This window comes from Syzygium oleosum, unplaced genomic scaffold (genome assembly GCF_021117445.2).
Source record: "Syzygium oleosum isolate NSW1041296 unplaced genomic scaffold, Sole_v2.1 Sole_v2.02, whole genome shotgun sequence".
NCBI lineage: Eukaryota > Viridiplantae > Streptophyta > Magnoliopsida > Myrtales > Myrtaceae > Syzygium > Syzygium oleosum.
This window is the reverse complement of record NW_026607486.1, coordinates 13,998,949-14,014,758: the sequence shown is the minus strand read 5'-3', so window position 1 is coordinate 14,014,758 and position 15,810 is coordinate 13,998,949. Positions and strand designations below refer to the sequence as shown.

At 41.2% G+C, this 15,810-nt stretch overlaps 1 protein-coding gene across 1 annotated transcript; it reads left to right on the top strand.

Annotated features, from left to right (window-relative positions):
* The first annotated feature begins 1,208 nt into the window (after window positions 1–1,208).
* LOC115681846 (uncharacterized) lies at window positions 1,209–13,952 on the top strand. The gene is made up of 11 exons (XM_030605933.2): window positions 1,209–1,697; window positions 2,276–3,478; window positions 3,618–3,945; window positions 4,103–4,358; window positions 4,440–4,656; window positions 4,770–5,122; window positions 5,309–5,851; window positions 6,614–7,805; window positions 8,254–8,607; window positions 9,053–9,290; window positions 9,990–13,952. The coding sequence occupies exons 1-11, from the start codon at window positions 1,488–1,490 to the stop codon at window positions 12,878–12,880; spliced, it is 7,785 nt and encodes a 2,594-aa protein (XP_030461793.2). The 5' UTR covers window positions 1,209–1,487; the 3' UTR covers window positions 12,881–13,952.
* Window positions 13,953–15,810: the final 1,858 nt, after the last annotated feature.

The window sequence follows — 15,810 nt, the reverse complement described above, 5'->3', positions numbered from 1 at the left end:
TTATGTCACAAAAAAATTTAGTGTGACATAAATATGTCACAGTAGACATAATTTAGAGTAGTTAACTTGACAAAAAAAAAGTTCATAATAAAAGTGAATTTACTCGTGACATGATATGCATTTCGGATAGATGATAAAAAAACAGGGGACAGGGCCTAGCACATGTAGAAAGCTTAGGGTGCAAGATTTCTTGTTTTTGTTTTGGTTTTGCTCATCCTCTTCTTCTGTAGTCTCTTGCCTGAATCGGACTTGCTGGGACCGAAGAAGAGGACCTGAATCCACCCACCCAAACGTGGAATAACGGGAAAAGATGAGAGCTTTAGCATGCATTTGTGCATAGGGAAGTGTCATCAGACGGTGTAGGGAAGACGAGGAGACGACCCACCCCCCCCGTCTTTTCACCTTTTCGAAGACCTCGAGGTGCTTCGTTGAGCTTCCATTGACGACCCCTTTTACCTTCCCGAGGCCACTCTTCGCCTTCGCCGTAATGAATGCTCACTTCCGAGTTAAAAAATGGGACCGACGATGAGTGTACTACCTTGCCCGTTCTTTGCGTCCCGCAAGTTTCTTGGAACCGTGGAGAGATTTTTCCCTGGTGTTTTGATAGGCAAGAAAAGGGGTGAAAGAAACGAGGAGAAGATTTTGGTACGTGGGTAAGTGGGTTCGGAAGGATTTGAGAGGGAGCACAAACAGAGTGTTGGGTATGGAGATAGCAGAGGGTGGTTTGAGCAGGAGCAGGAGGAGGAGAGACATTTCCAATGACCTGACTGATATCGTCTTCTCTTGGTCTCTTCACGACATTTTCAACGAAAACCTCTACGTTGACCAGGTTTCTTATTATTCTTCTCTCATCTATGCTTCGTTTTTTCTTTTATCATGCCCTGTTTTTATTCTCGTGTAAGTTCAACAACAACGTGGTGTTTACTTGAGAAATTTGTTGCTCTTTCTATTTTGTGTGCTTTTGATAGGCCTAGCCTTATAAGAATCTTGCATTAGACTTTAGTGTGACAGAACCCCTTATGCTTTTACTGTGTTTGGCAAAATCATTAGTATTTTAGGAGTAGATTTTATGTTTTGCGGAAGTTGGTCAAAGTATTTTTTGAATGTCGAGGTAGGATGGTTATACTTGGGATTTGGCCAAGCTGTTTTTGTAGGTGGAGACTATACCGGAGACATTTCAGTCAGTCCCGCGTTATCTCGGATCTTATGTCTACCCTTTACTGGAAGAAACACGGGCGAGTTTGAGCTCGAGTCTGGAAAATATTTCTACACTGCCTTTCGCCAAGGTTACTGATTTTGTGGAATGCAAGAGAAGTGGGAACAAATATGCTGTTAAGGCCAGTCGGTGGAGCAATGAATCCAATGCTCGTGGCAAGGAAACTTACAAAACTTTGCCTGGAGATATCTTGATTCTAACTGATGCTAAGCCGACAACCGTTCCTGACTTGGAGAGGTATGGAAGAAGATGGGCATTCGCATCAGTAAGGATGATCGGAGGGGATGATGAAGAGGATGAGGCAGCATCATCCACAAACTTTAAAGTGAAGGCATTATTGGACCATGAAGTAAATAGTTCCTGGAAGCCAATGTATGCTGTTTTTCTGATAAATATATCCACTAACAGTAGGATATGGAACGCGTTGCATATGTCTCTGAACTTGGATATTGTGAAGGAAGTTCTCTGCACAGATTTGGTGGTATGACTTTGCTTTTTGTACCTTTGGTCCATTTAGACTTAAAATTGCTATATATTCCTCTAAGCTTTGAAAATTCAATTTTACTCCTGTCGATTTGTAAGTTTCACGGGAGAGCAAGATAAAGGATGCTTTAAGCCATTCTTTTGTATTTATTGGTTAGGACGATTGTTTCTTTTGGTTGGTCCATCTCATCATATGGAAATGAATGAAGATATGGAAGATTAGTAAAGTTATGTCTTAAATAGGGCAATTAGTCCAAATTAATATCATGGAGCCAACTTCTCTTGTGGATGTCAAATCTCTCTCTCTCTCTCTCTCTCTCTCTGTGCCAGCATTTCTTTTCCGTAGATTTTTTTCCACATTATTTTAATATTTTTAAAATTTTTACTGCTGCGGTAGCATGGCCTAGATTTAGTGCTGGACCTTAAATTTTTTTTTCTGTACTTTTCACAAGATATAAGTTTGTGCTGTGCAATGCTTCTTTATATCATATGAATAACGATTAAGTTTCAGGGTCTCTGACCTTCTACCATATATACATGGTCTGGAGTATCACAAGAAATGTGTTTGGGTTGCAGGCTAATAAAGCTTCCAATCTCTGTATTACAAAAGGTGATGGTTCTGGGAGTGAGGGCCTTGACGAGAGAGTGTGCCATGATCTGAATGAATCCCAAATAAAAGCAGTTGCGGCCTGTCTCAATAAACTCCAATGTGAGAACAAGCCTTCTGTCGAACTGATATGGGGTCCTCCTGGAACTGGGAAAACTAAAACTCTCGCTACACTGCTATTTACTCTCTTGAAAAGGAAATATAGAACCATTGTTTGTGCTCCTACAAATGTTGCCATCAAGGAAGTGGCATATCGTGTTTTAAAGCTGCTAAAGGAATCAGATAGTGGTATAAGCACTGAAAGGGAAAGTTTGCTCTGTTACTTAGGAGATGTGCTTATTTTTGGGAACAAGGAGCGGCTGAAAGTTGATTGGGACATTGAAGAAATATACTTGGAACACCGTGTAGTTTGTGTTGCTGAGTGCTTTTCTAAGGTCACTGGTTGGTTTCAATGTCTAACTTCCATGATAGATACCCTTGCCGACTGTGTGCGTCAATACCAAATATTTTTGGAAGACGAACGCACAAAAAGAAGGAAACCAGGAAGTAGTGATGATGGGAGCGAATGCGGAAGCAGTGAAGAAGATGGTAACTGTGAGCTTAAATCATTTCTTGAGTTTTTCAGGGACCGATTCAAGGCAACTGTCCAGCCCCTGCGGAGATGCCTCTTTATTTTCTGTACTCATATATCCAGAACTAATTTCCAGAATATCACATCCCTCCTTACCTTACTTGATTCTTTTGAAACTTTATTAAGTGGAGAGAAGTTGGATTCAGAGATGATGGAGATAACTCTTTCATGTGATGAACGTAGCCTGTTTTCGTTTGAGACGTCCATGGGTCCACTATATAATTTATATATGAAGAGACAGGAATGCCTTTCCATGTTGCTAACTGTTCGTGATTCTCTGAAGGATCTAAAACTTCCAAACTTCACGAGTAAGGACATGATTGCCGACTTCTGTTATCAACAGGCTTCCCTGATTTTTTGCACTGCGTCCAGTTCATATAAGCTGTACTCTGTGGAAATGGAGCCTCTCAATTTGCTGGTAATCGATGAGGCAGCCCAATTGAAAGAATGCGAGTCAGTAATTCCTCTGCAACTCCCTGGTGCCAAGCATCTGATTTTAGTTGGAGATGAGTGTCAATTGCCTGCTATGGTCGAAAGCAAGGTAATGTTAAGATGATTGAAAAGTAACTTCCTATTTGGTTTTGAAAGATGTATAATTATCCTTCTCTCCATTTGGGCATAGATAGGCAAAATCTTTTATACCTAACGGCCCTTTAATTTGTCACGTTTTATATCTACAGGTTTCTGGCAGGGCTGGTTTTGGAAGGAGTCTGTTTGAACGACTGAGTTCACTGGGTTATTCAAGGCAACTTCTCAATATACAGTACCGGATGCATCCATCAATAAGTCTGTTTCCGACTTCAAACTTTTATCAAAACCCAATTTTGGACGGGCCAAACGTGAAGAGCACAAGTTACAGAAAAAGTCATTTGCCATGGCCCATGTTTGGCCCTTACTCGTTCATAAGTATTCCTGATGGACGAGAAGAAGTTGGTGATGACGGATTTAGTCTTAAAAACCCTGTTGAGGTGGAAGTTGTCTTGAGGATATTGAGGAATCTATACAGAGGTATGCCAAGGGAATTTTGCAAATCCTATGTATCCATATGGGTCTAGATTATGTTGGCAATTAATAGCTCTTTCCCTAAGATATTTCTTTCGAAGTTTTTCACCCCGCATAAAATGATATCATTGTTGTGATCATTTTATTTCTTTTTTCTTTGCAGCTTGGCGTGGGTCAGAAGAAAATCTGACAGTAGGTGTCATATCTCCCTATGCAGCTCAGGTTGCTGCAGTTCAAGCTAAACTTGGAAAAAGGTATGAAAATATCAAGGGCTTTTTGGTCAAGGTGAAGTCAGTGGATGGATTCCAAGGGGGTGAAGAAGACATTATTATTATATCCACTGTAAGATCAAACTTGCGCGGTACTATTGGGTTTTTGTCTAATACTAAGAGAACCAATGTTGCTCTTACCAGGGCAAGGTACTCTATCCTCTTAACCATGTCAAATTAAATTTTAGAGTAATATGGCCTGTATATCCCAGTGTTATTTTCTATCTATAGGTATTGTCTGTGGATTGTGGGAAATGGGGAAACACTGACAAAAAGCAAATCTGTGTGGCAAGCTTTGGTTGACAATGCTAAGAGTCGTGCATGTTTCTTCAATGTTGATGATGACAAGGACTTGGCTAATGCCATTTTATATGTGAAGAAAGCGAATAATCGGCTTGATGATCTGCTTGACAGAAGCAGTGTACTTTTCAGAAATGCAATATGGAAGGTAAAAATCTTGGCTCAACAGTATTCTGTGGCCTCACTTGTTTTTCTAAAAAAGCATTAGTATTAAAGAATTAGAGACAAACATTTCTTATTGTCATGCTTTGGTTTTTTCAGGTTCTTTTCAGTGACAACTTCCTGAAGTCTTTCAGAAAGCTGACATCACTAAGGAGAAAGATGTCAATCATCAACCTTCTGTTAAAACTTTCCAGTGGCTGGAGACCTAAGAAGAGGAATGTGGATATATATTGTGAACACTCATCTCACACAGTGAGACAATTTAAGGCTGATGGTCTCTATGTCCTATGCACGATTGATATTGTAAAGGCACTGAGATACATTCAAATCCTGAAGATTTGGGATGTATTGCCTTTAGAGGATGTGGCAAAATTGGTCAAACGTCTGGACAGCATATTCGAGACGTATAGTGATGATTTTATTAGTCGTTGCAACGAAAAATGCGTTGCGGGGTAAGTCTGATCTTTTCTTTCTACTTTTTTTTTTTGGTTGAAATCTTTTCTTTCTACTTAAGATAGGTAGCACATCGCTTAACTAATTTGAAAGCATCTTTTTCCCAGATAGATGATGACTAACATATCTTGAATTGATCTTATCCCACTTTTTTCTTTTATTTCACATGCCTCTTCCTGTTATAGGGATCGGGAAGTTCCAAAGACCTGGGACTGTCCTTTTGATATTGTCCGCTATCGAAATCCCAGTGAAGATCAATTTGGGAGTAGTTCTGATGCTGATGCTTCAGATCGGAGGTTGTATGCAGAGAATGCGAAAGTGAGCGAGAGTTTGCTTCTGATGAAATTTTACTCCTTATCATCAGATGTTATCAGCCATTTGCTCGATGACAGTGATGGTAACAAAGTGAGTCTTCCATTTGAAGTAACAGAGCAAGAACAAGAGATAATTCTTTTCCCCAGAAGCACTTTTATACTTGGGCGATCTGGAACTGGAAAAACTACAGTCCTGACAATGAAGTTGTTTAGGAACGAGAAACTGCATGATGAAGCAACGAAGGGATTTCAGACAAACCAAAGTGTTGTCAGCAACAGCAAAGATGCCTCCCTGGAAATCAATGTTGAGGAAATCGTTGATGGAACAGAGGATTGTGTATTGCGCCAGCTTTTTGTGACCGTCAGTGCAAAATTATGTTTTGCAGTCAAACAACATTTATCTCAACTTAGAAGGTACATAAATGTCATGGGAAGATGTTTGAACAATTGAATTAAATATTTTGCAATTTTTACAATGAAGAAGAAAATATCAAAGGATAGTGGATTGTCAAATCTTTTTACGAATGTAGTGGGGACAAGAAGATAACCCCCTTTGGCGTGCTACTACTTTACTCCTACCGGAGAAGCATAACCAAGATACTTGATACATATACTTCCGTAGGAAATATAAGATGTAACATGCACTAAGTGCATAGGTAATATCCGTGTTTTGCCATGGTCGGGTGCTACTACTTGTTTTAGCTGCTAGGGTGTAGAATTTATCATTGCATATTAGAAGTCGACATCATCTGCTTGCTGATTTACACTGGAGATTAATTTGTGCGGCAATAGTCCTTATTTTGGTCCTTGTGCCACTTTTTAGTTTGCATTTCCATTTTATCGGAAATTTTTGTATTAAATTTTGTGTGATTCATTGTAGGTATAAGAATAAAATTGTATTTTAAATGAAAATATGCAATTATGAGCAGAATCGAGAAAGGACTATCTGTTCTTCAGATCTTGCCGTGATGTAAGATTCATTGCCAGCTTATGTAAATGCTATTTGTGTCTCGTAGGATATTGTGACAAGCTTGGTGCATCAACCTTTTCTTATTCCCTTGTCGGTGTTAGTTACCTAAAAGTAAAATTATGAGATTGCATGTGTTGTGTCGGTAATCCTGTGAGTTTATGCGCATAAATTTTTATTTCTAATATCTAGCTTAATTAATCATGCAGCTCCAGCATTGGTGCAAAACATAGAGCACAAAGCTCTTCAGTTGATGAGATTGTTGATGATGCAGCGTTATTCAAGGATATCCCAGATTCGTTTGTTGACATGTCTCCAGGCTTTTTTCCCCTTATCATAACTTTTCGTAAGCTTCTGATGATGCTAGATGGAACTATCGGGATTTCATTCTTTGAAAGGTTCCCTGATCTAAGGGAGGTTTCTCACAGCCGATCCTGCAATTCTAGACCAGTTGCCTTACAAAGTCTTGTTAGAGCAAAGGAGGTTTCTTACGAAAAGTTTTGTGCAGTCTATTGGCCTCACTTTAATGACAAGCTAAGGAGGAGACTTGATCCTTCCAGAGTCTTTACTGAAATAATGTCCCACATAAAGGGTGGTCTTCAACCAGCGGATGGTTGTAAAGGCAAACTTGAGAGACTTGCTTATGTTTCACTTTCGGAGAGTCGTGTCTCCACTCTGAGTGCTCAGAGAAGAGAAGAAATTTATGATGTTTTTGAGGATTATGAGAAGATGAAAATGGCAAATGGTGAATTTGATTTAGCCGATCTAGTCAGTGATCTTCATCGCCGTCTTTTTCGTGAACAGTTTACTGGTAACGTGGTGGATTTTGTATATATTGATGAAGTGCAGGATCTCACCGTGAGGCAAATTTCACTGTTCAAATATATCTGTAGAAATGTTGAGGATGGCTTTGTGTTTTCGGGTGACACTGCACAAACTATTGCAAGGGGAATAGACTTCAGGTTTGAAGACATAAGGTCCCTTTTCTACAAGGAGTTCTTGATAGATTCAAAGGATGGACCTGATATCAGAATGGAAAAGGGAAGTCTTTCCAAAACTTTCCATTTGAGCCAGAACTTCCGCACTCATGCTGGTATACTCAAGCTGGCGCAGAGCGTTGTTGACCTTCTTTACCGTTTTTTTCCTTTATCCGTTGATGCTTTGAGCCCCGAAACTAGCTTTATATGTGGGGAAGCCCCGATTTTACTTGAATCAGAGAATGGTGAAAGTGCCATACTGTCAATTTTTGGGTACAGTAATGTTAGTGGTAATTTCGTTGGCTTCGGAGCAGAGCAGGTTATTTTGGTTCGAGATGATCATTCTCGAAATGAAGTTTCAAACCTTGTGAGGGGGCAAGCCCTAGTTCTGACTATAGTGGAGTGCAAGGGGCTAGAATTTCAGGTAGGTTTGTGTCAGGTTGGATTGTTTGCCATGTGATTATTAATGGTAGCAGCAATAGAGATATCATGACCAGTTTTTTATGGGCCAATCTTTCTTTGATGGGTCAGCACCAATTTTTGCGGCTAGCTGTTCCTTTGTAAAATGCTTGTAGTTGCAATTTCATTCTACTATACCCTTTTGTTTCTATGTATATGATGGCATCTCGATACACATGATGTAGAATTTGTGTGTGCTCATGTGAATATTATCCTCTAAGTTAATAGGCAATATCAAAGATCTTGCAACTTTACGACTGATCTTCATTGGCAGGTGTGTCAAAACGAGTCAAAATATTCTCTTCCTAAATGCTTTTAGATCTCTTCATGTATTCATGAAACTCCAAATCTGTCAATTTGGTCTTTAGTCATATGCTTTTAAGGGAAGCTTTTTTGCCTGTGACATTGTGTAGGACGTCTTACTGTACAACTTTTTTGGCACGTCACCTCTGAAAAGTCAATGGAGGGTCATTTATGCCTACATGAAGGAGCAAGATTTGCTCGATAACAGCTCTCAATGGTCTTCCCCGAGTTTCGATGACTCGAAGCACAATATACTATGCTCTGAATTGAAGCAACTGTATGTTGCTGTTACTCGGACAAGGCAAAGATTGTGGATTTGTGAGAATGCCCTGGAGTTCTCCAAACCAATGTTTGACTACTGGAAGAAGAAGTGCCTTATTCAAGTTAGGTTGGTAGATCATGCCCTTGCAGAAGCAATGAAGGTCAGGAGCACCCCAGAGGAGTGGAAGTCACAAGGTTTTAAGGTTTGCTGTTTTTCGTTTTTTTTTCTTTTAATGTCTGTTTCTTCTTCACAGAATTGTTTTTTTCACCTCATTTGCAGTCAATGTGATATTTGAATGCTATTTTGAACTGACAATAGTGACTGTAAAAGTATAACTGATCCTGAAAACTGTGGGTACGATGTGCAAGTTCTGTGGTACAAATACGGTGATCGATTCACCAAATTTATTGGGTTTTTAATAGTATGGCCGGATATTTCATTTAGACACAATGGATTAATGCATAAGTTATGAATTTTCCTTGAATCTTTTTTCTCTCTTGAGTTTATGAGGTCACTGGCAGTCCCTTTTTTTGGGTTGAGGCAACCACATTTATCATTCCTACAAGGGAGGACTATGTTTACCATTCTTCTTCTTTTCACCTTCTCTGAAGAAGCTATTGATCTCTCTTTCTGTTTAACTTTGCAAGCTCTTACGTGAGGGTAATTACCCAATGGCAATAATGTGCTTTGAACGAGCAAGGTACACATATGGGGAGAAATTGGCTAAGGCCTCTGCTTTGAAAGCAGATGCAGATCTCAAGCACGTTTTAAGTCCACGGGAGGCTTCTGACCTTCGAAGGCAGGCTGCTGAGATTTATGAAGCAATTGGAGTGGCCGACTCTGCAGCGGAGTGTTTCTACATGTTGAAGGAATACGAGAAAGCAGGTATCATTTTTTTTTTCGTTCCAATTTTTTTCGTTTCTTTCAAAATGATAAGATGGAGAATTTATATGCCTTGTGCTGCTTCTTTATTTTTCTTCTTGTTGTAGCTATGTCAAAGCTGCCTAAGAAAGAGGAAGTTTGACTTCGATCTCAATTATTCTCTTGTATGTAGTTTTTTACACGTGTGGTTACTGCTTGGTTACCCGTGTAATTAATATTTCTCTTTCAATATTCAGAAAAAAAGAAGTTTGATCTCGCCTGCTAATTTCCAAATGCTTTTGGTGAATTTTGAGCAAGCTGCAACTAATGTCGACTTCATGATTATGCCTTTGGGTTGAGAAGTTGATTATTTTCTATTTGACAACCCGGCTTTGCACTCTTAGCAGCTTGGAAAAATTCAAGCTGCAAAGTTCTTAACACTGACCACACCATTAAGTTTAAAAAAAGCTGTGGCTATCAGTTGAATACTCCATATTGACTATGGTTTATCAACAACTTTTTGGTTTTGTAGCCACCTGCGGACGTTGATCTTGTTTCGTATCTTGACATGGGACAGTATAGTTGAGCTGTGAAGAGTATTTCTGGCAGCTTCCAAATGTCCCTTTGCTAATTTTATCTTCTGAACATCGTGGTTATTAAATCTTACGCGAACATCAGGAACTATAAATGAGACTGACATTAAATTTGTTTGTGCTTCAACAGGTAGAATATACATGGAAAAATTTGGAGAATCTGCTTTGGAAAAAGCTGGAGAGTGCTTTTCTCTAGCTGGGAGCTACAGTCTTGCAGCGAAGGCGTATGCAAGGGGAAATATTTTCTCAAAGTGCTTGTCCATTTGTGCCAAAGGAAAACTCTTTGAAGTGGGTCTGCAATACATTGAGGATTGGAAAAGTCAGGGAAATGAGAATAGCGGAGTAGTAAAGAAAAGTAAAGAAATAGAGAAATTGGAACAAGACTTTTTAGAGAGTTGTGCCCTTCATTACTATGACCTCAGAGACTACAGGGCCATGATGAAGTATATGAAGGCTTTTCACTGCATCGACTCAATGCGAAACTTACTCAAGAGGCTGGGATGCCTCGATGAACTTATCAGTCTGGAGGAAGACCATGGTAACTTTTCGGAGGCGGCAAAGATTGCGAGGATGAAAGGTGATATCCTTCGTGAGGTTGATCTACTTGTAAAGAACGGACAAAACAAGGAAGCGTCGATGAATATCCTGTGGTACGTGTTTTTCTATTCCCTTTGGGCTCCTGGAAGCAAAGGTTGTCCCTTGAAGCCGTTTGCACAAAAGGAGGAGCTGGTAGCAAAAGCCAAACATCTCGCGAAGCGCGAGCCTATTGCCTTCTATGAATTTGTTTCTGTAGAATCAAGCATTCTGTTAAATAGACAGAGCAGTTTGGCTGAAATGAAAGAACGTTTGAGTGCATCCATGAGAAATGAAAGTATCAGAGGTGAAATACTATGCGCTCGAAATATTTTGGACTTCCATCTCTGTCAAAATATCTCAAATTTTTGTTGGGAATACGATTGGCTGGTCAACCCAATGGCGTATTCTGAACAACAGATCTTGAGGAATCAGATTTCCATCGACTCATTGGTCTGCTTTTGGAATCTTTGGAGAGATAAGATTGTTAGAATTATAAAGTGTGTAGGATGTGCGGAGTTGCTGGAGGAAAAGGAAAATAGGTGCTGTTGGGAGTTCTGTTTGAATTACTTTGGTGTTCTGGAGCAACGGAACAACTTGCGGGGAACTTACGACCTACTAAACCCAGATGCTGATTGGGTCAGAAACATAGATAAACGATTTCTTCGAAAAAATGGACTCTTGGTTGCTTTGGAGCTTCAACAATTGGTCTCTGCTGCTAAAAAATATTGGTATTCCGAGCTTACTTCTGTTGGTATGGAGCTCCTGCACAAATTGGATGCACTTTATCAGTTTTCCTCAAAGAGTTCTCTGTCGAACTTCTGTCAAAGCAGATGTCTTGCTCTTTTACATGAGGTTTCGAAGTTCCTTCAAGAACTCAATTTTCTGAATAACTCTTTCCAGTATGGTAGGACACTGAAGGGTTTCATTGAAACATCCAGTAGGAGGTACTTTGGTCACATATTTCCTCTTGACTGGCGAATATCATCGACAGAGAGTATGATATATGTAAGAGGAAGTGAGGCTTCTCGTCATCTACTGAGAGAAATGATGAACATGATAATTTTGAATAAGCATTTTTCACATGGGAAGATGGGTGAGCTTGCAACTTTGGTTCTTGGGTCTGGAATGCTCGACGATAAGTTGTACAGGAAAATTGCAGAATCTTTTGAGGGAAATACGTCATGGAAGGCATTTATGGAATGCGTGTATCAGAATGTACCACCAGACCTTCCTCACGCCAGCAATAATAGTAAGCCTGTGGAGTTGTCTTTGACTTGGAACCTTTATCAAGCTTTGGCAGATACTTACAATGCCAATTGGAGGATTGAAAGAGACTACATCACTCCGAATTGCTTCTTGTATCTCTTGGAACGACTTTTGATTTTGCTATCTTGCTCCAAAGGGCAATTTTACGCAACCAAGTCTTCTCTAGTTGAATGGCTTATCTGCCATGAAGGTTTAGCAAAGCCTAGCTTTACTTTCAACCTGGAAAATTGCTTTGAGCTCATCATTGGGTTTGTTACTAGCACTATTCAGCAGCTTCTTTGCAACAACAATGAAACCATAGAATGGATTAAAAGATCGAACCTAAATGTGGCGAAGTACTACCCACTGTTGGTCTTGAAGTTGGTTTTGTTGGTTTGTTTGCTATACTTGAATTTTGGCATCAGTCCAGATTTTCCCATTGTTTTGCTGGGTAAGAGTTGGATTTCGGCCCAATTACCTCCAGAATTTTGTCGTATTCTTTCGCATTGGTGGAAGCGGAACTTACAGGAAATCTCAGTCAGCGTTTTCGCTGAAGCATTCAAAAAAGTGGACGATCCCCTTGTACTTACCAATTCTGCTGCAGATTCTTCAAACATCTTATGTCCCCATGCCATCATTTTAGACGTGAAGTCGTACAAATGCAAGGAAGAGATTATGAAAGTTTTATTCCCCAAGGATGGAAGCGCTGTGAGCTCTTGCAAGTTGCGAGATCTGACCGAAGCTTCCAATGATTCCTCTTCATCTTCCAACAGTGTTCCAGCAGCAGTTGTGCATTCGGATGGTGCAAACACGTCGCCGTTGGAGTATGACCAATCACAGAAAAGGTTGGATTCATTAGAGGCAGTAACTAATGTGAAGGATGGGTGGATGGAATATGTCTCTACTACCTCGACGATGAAGGTAACTCAAAGTCCTTGCACTATTCCATCCTGTTTTGACCGTGAAGAACACAACTCTGCCCCAGTGAACCGTACCTTGCTGGGACAAGAGTTGGGCTTAGTGAATGAAGAAGAGCAAAGCGAAATTGCCGAAGCTCAAAGAACCAGTGAAGTGAAGAAGGATGCGCAGGCTTCATCATCTTCTTTTTCGCGGACTGGTGTTGTGGAGAACAGGAACAAGAACAAGGGAGTTCGCAAGTCCAAAGGTAAAAAAAAGAGGAAAGGAGGCAAGAAGAGATGAATCCTCAAGATACAGTGCGAGTGAAAACTTTATGCTGTTATCATCCACAAGCAGTCCCCATTTTCGTAATTACATGTGGAACTTTTTAGTAAAATAGTTCTTAGAGTGAAGAAGAACAGATATCACGACAGGAAGCTTATTACTCTACACTTTTCCTGAAGTTCTAGCAGTGAATAGTCATGAAAATTTACCATTGCTGCTGACTAGTTTTTCTTGGTTGGAGTTTAATGTTCCTTTTCTTTTCCTCTCTGAACATCTAATTCTCTCATCCCTCGCGATTGCTCGTATGCATGCAGTGAAGAATGAGATAGAAAATGCAACTTGGTCTGCTTATCTTATGTACGATAGATATTCTTGATAGAGAAGTTTGCCTGATTAGAGTGAAAAGACATAATGATATCCAGCCTGTGATAGCATATGTCCATATGGGGGCGTACACAATTCATCAGTTCGTCCCGTTGCCGGACTAAGGGCGATTCCATTACCGGGGAAGTCGCCTATTTACAGATGGATCAGCACAACAATGAGCCGAATCTGGCTCTTGATGGAGGATTAAGGACGACATTACTATGCGATCTGAATGGCTGCACAACTCTTGCAGTGGGTCGCCTCCTGAGCAGCTTTTATTGTGCTAAGGGCTCGTCTCGACGGCCATATGGTTCTGGGCCTCGGGATTTTGGTTAAGTGACGTCGATACTCGAAACTCTTGGAAGTTTAGTTGTTGCACCGCTGAGATGTATCCCGGAAAGCAATGCACGTACTTTGAAATATCTATACTTCTCAAGGGGTCGCTCTAGGAATAGAATTGAGAAAACCATTCTCGACGGGTAATTCATACGTGTCCGTACCAATGTTTTCAGACGTTTGTCCAACGCTAACTTGATAGAACATTTCGTGGACTTCTACGTCAAGCATAGATACCTCTGCCTTATCATTTGTCTCAGTAAAGGTACTGTAGATGTATGTAAGGTTAATGGGGACGAATTTTCCTCGGCTTTGCGAATGAGATGTAACATTGCCGACGCGGCTTTTCAAAAGCCGTCTGTCTAAAGAATTCTAGGCTTTTACTAAAGTGATTGTCCTATCTCATTTTTTTTTCTATACGATTTACTAGACGACAACTAGCACACTACGCGTTAGATAACTTTAATAATGTCCGAGAATATCGTACTTCGACATTATTAAGGAACGTATCGATTAAAGTTGGATATGTTAAATGTCCTTGTTGAAGATATTGTGAAAGGAATACTTGAAACAAAGTTAGTGCAGACTTTTAATGCTCATTGTCATATTGAATGATTGAAAACTTAGAAAATGAGTGGTGATTTTATAATAAATCAAAATAGAACTTAAACCAAAGTGAAAAATGAAATCACACTCTATAGCATATAGATAGTCCATAATAATTATTATAATTCATTATGGAGAGAAATATACGAGAGATGGTAGAAATTATATAATTGATTCTCCTTTGATTAAAAAATACTTTATAATAAGCATTTTCATCTATCGAGATAACGCCTGGATGGTAGCTCACTCTGTGGAGAATTCAGCAACACCAACGAGGAGAAGGCATCTCTAACTATTGATGATTTTAAGTCTCGAGTTTCCAGGCAATCCTCTGATAAATTTTCGTAATTATATATTGATACAGGCGTCATATTCTACGCAGATTTCCAATTAAAATTCGCCCATTTTTCGATCTATGTACCATTTTGATATAAAAAAAATAGTTTTAATTTCTCGATAAGTAATTTTGCTCATGTCATGGTAATATCTTTACGTGTAGAAAGCTTTGGTTGCAAGAAATCGAGATGCTTGCTTTTCCTTTTCCGACTCCTTTTCTTTTGCGACTGTTAGACTTGCTGGGTCGGAAAAGGAGACCTGAATCCCACCGAAATGTGGAATGACGAGTAAAGCTGGAAGCTTTGCATGCATTTGTGCAGTGAAAAAAGCACCATCACGAGGCGGCTCCGTCGTGCGGCGTTTCGTACCGCGGTGCCCGCCCTTGTGAAGCAAGCCGGTGCCCCGTAGCGATGTGGGGGTTTCACCATGCGTGATGACGACGGGTCCTGCAAATTACTACTGAATCGAAGCTTTTAAAAAACGGTATCTATCCATCTATCGTCATGTCGATGACGTATTACGCGTGAATTGATTCCTAGGCCTATTGCATCTCTTTAACTTTCGGCACGAAATCAATTGAATTTTGTGAGATCGCCGATTCAGCCTTTGAAAAGCTTTCGGTCTACTGAGCTTTTTATTAAGGGAAAAAACCATCAAAAACCCCAAACTTTGCCATCTGTGACACATTTACCCCGAACTTTTTTTTGTGACACCAAAAACCCCGAACTTTGCTTTTTGTGACACATTTACCCCAATGTATTTAGTCCATGGGCATTTTCGTCTTTTCTGCTTTTTCTTTTTTTTTTCCTTTCCGGCGAGGGGGGGCCTCGCCGGCGTCGGCCTCGCCGGATCCGGCGAGGGCGGCCCTCGCCGGCGTCGGGCGAGGTCCGCCCCCGGGCGAGCGAGGGCGGCCCTCGCCCGACTCGGGCGAGGTCGACCCTCGCCGACGCCGGCGAGGGTCGACCTCGCTGAGTCGGGCGAGGGCGGCCCTCCTCGCCCGGGCGAGGCGACCCTCGCCGGCGTCGGGCGAGGTTCGCCTCGCCGGGCGAGCGAGGGCCGCCCTCGCCCGACTCGGGCGAGGTCGACCCTCGCCGGCGTCGGCGAGGTCGACCTCGCCGGCTCGAGCGAGGTCGACCCTCGCCCGACGCCGGCGAGGGTCGACCTCGCTGAGTCGGGCGAGGACGCCCTCGCTCGCCGGCGAGGCGAACCTCGCCCGACGCCGGCGAGGCCGCCCTCGCCGGATCTCGGCGAGGGCCGCCCTCGCTCGACGCCGGCGAGGGCCCCCTCGCCGGATCCGGCGAGGC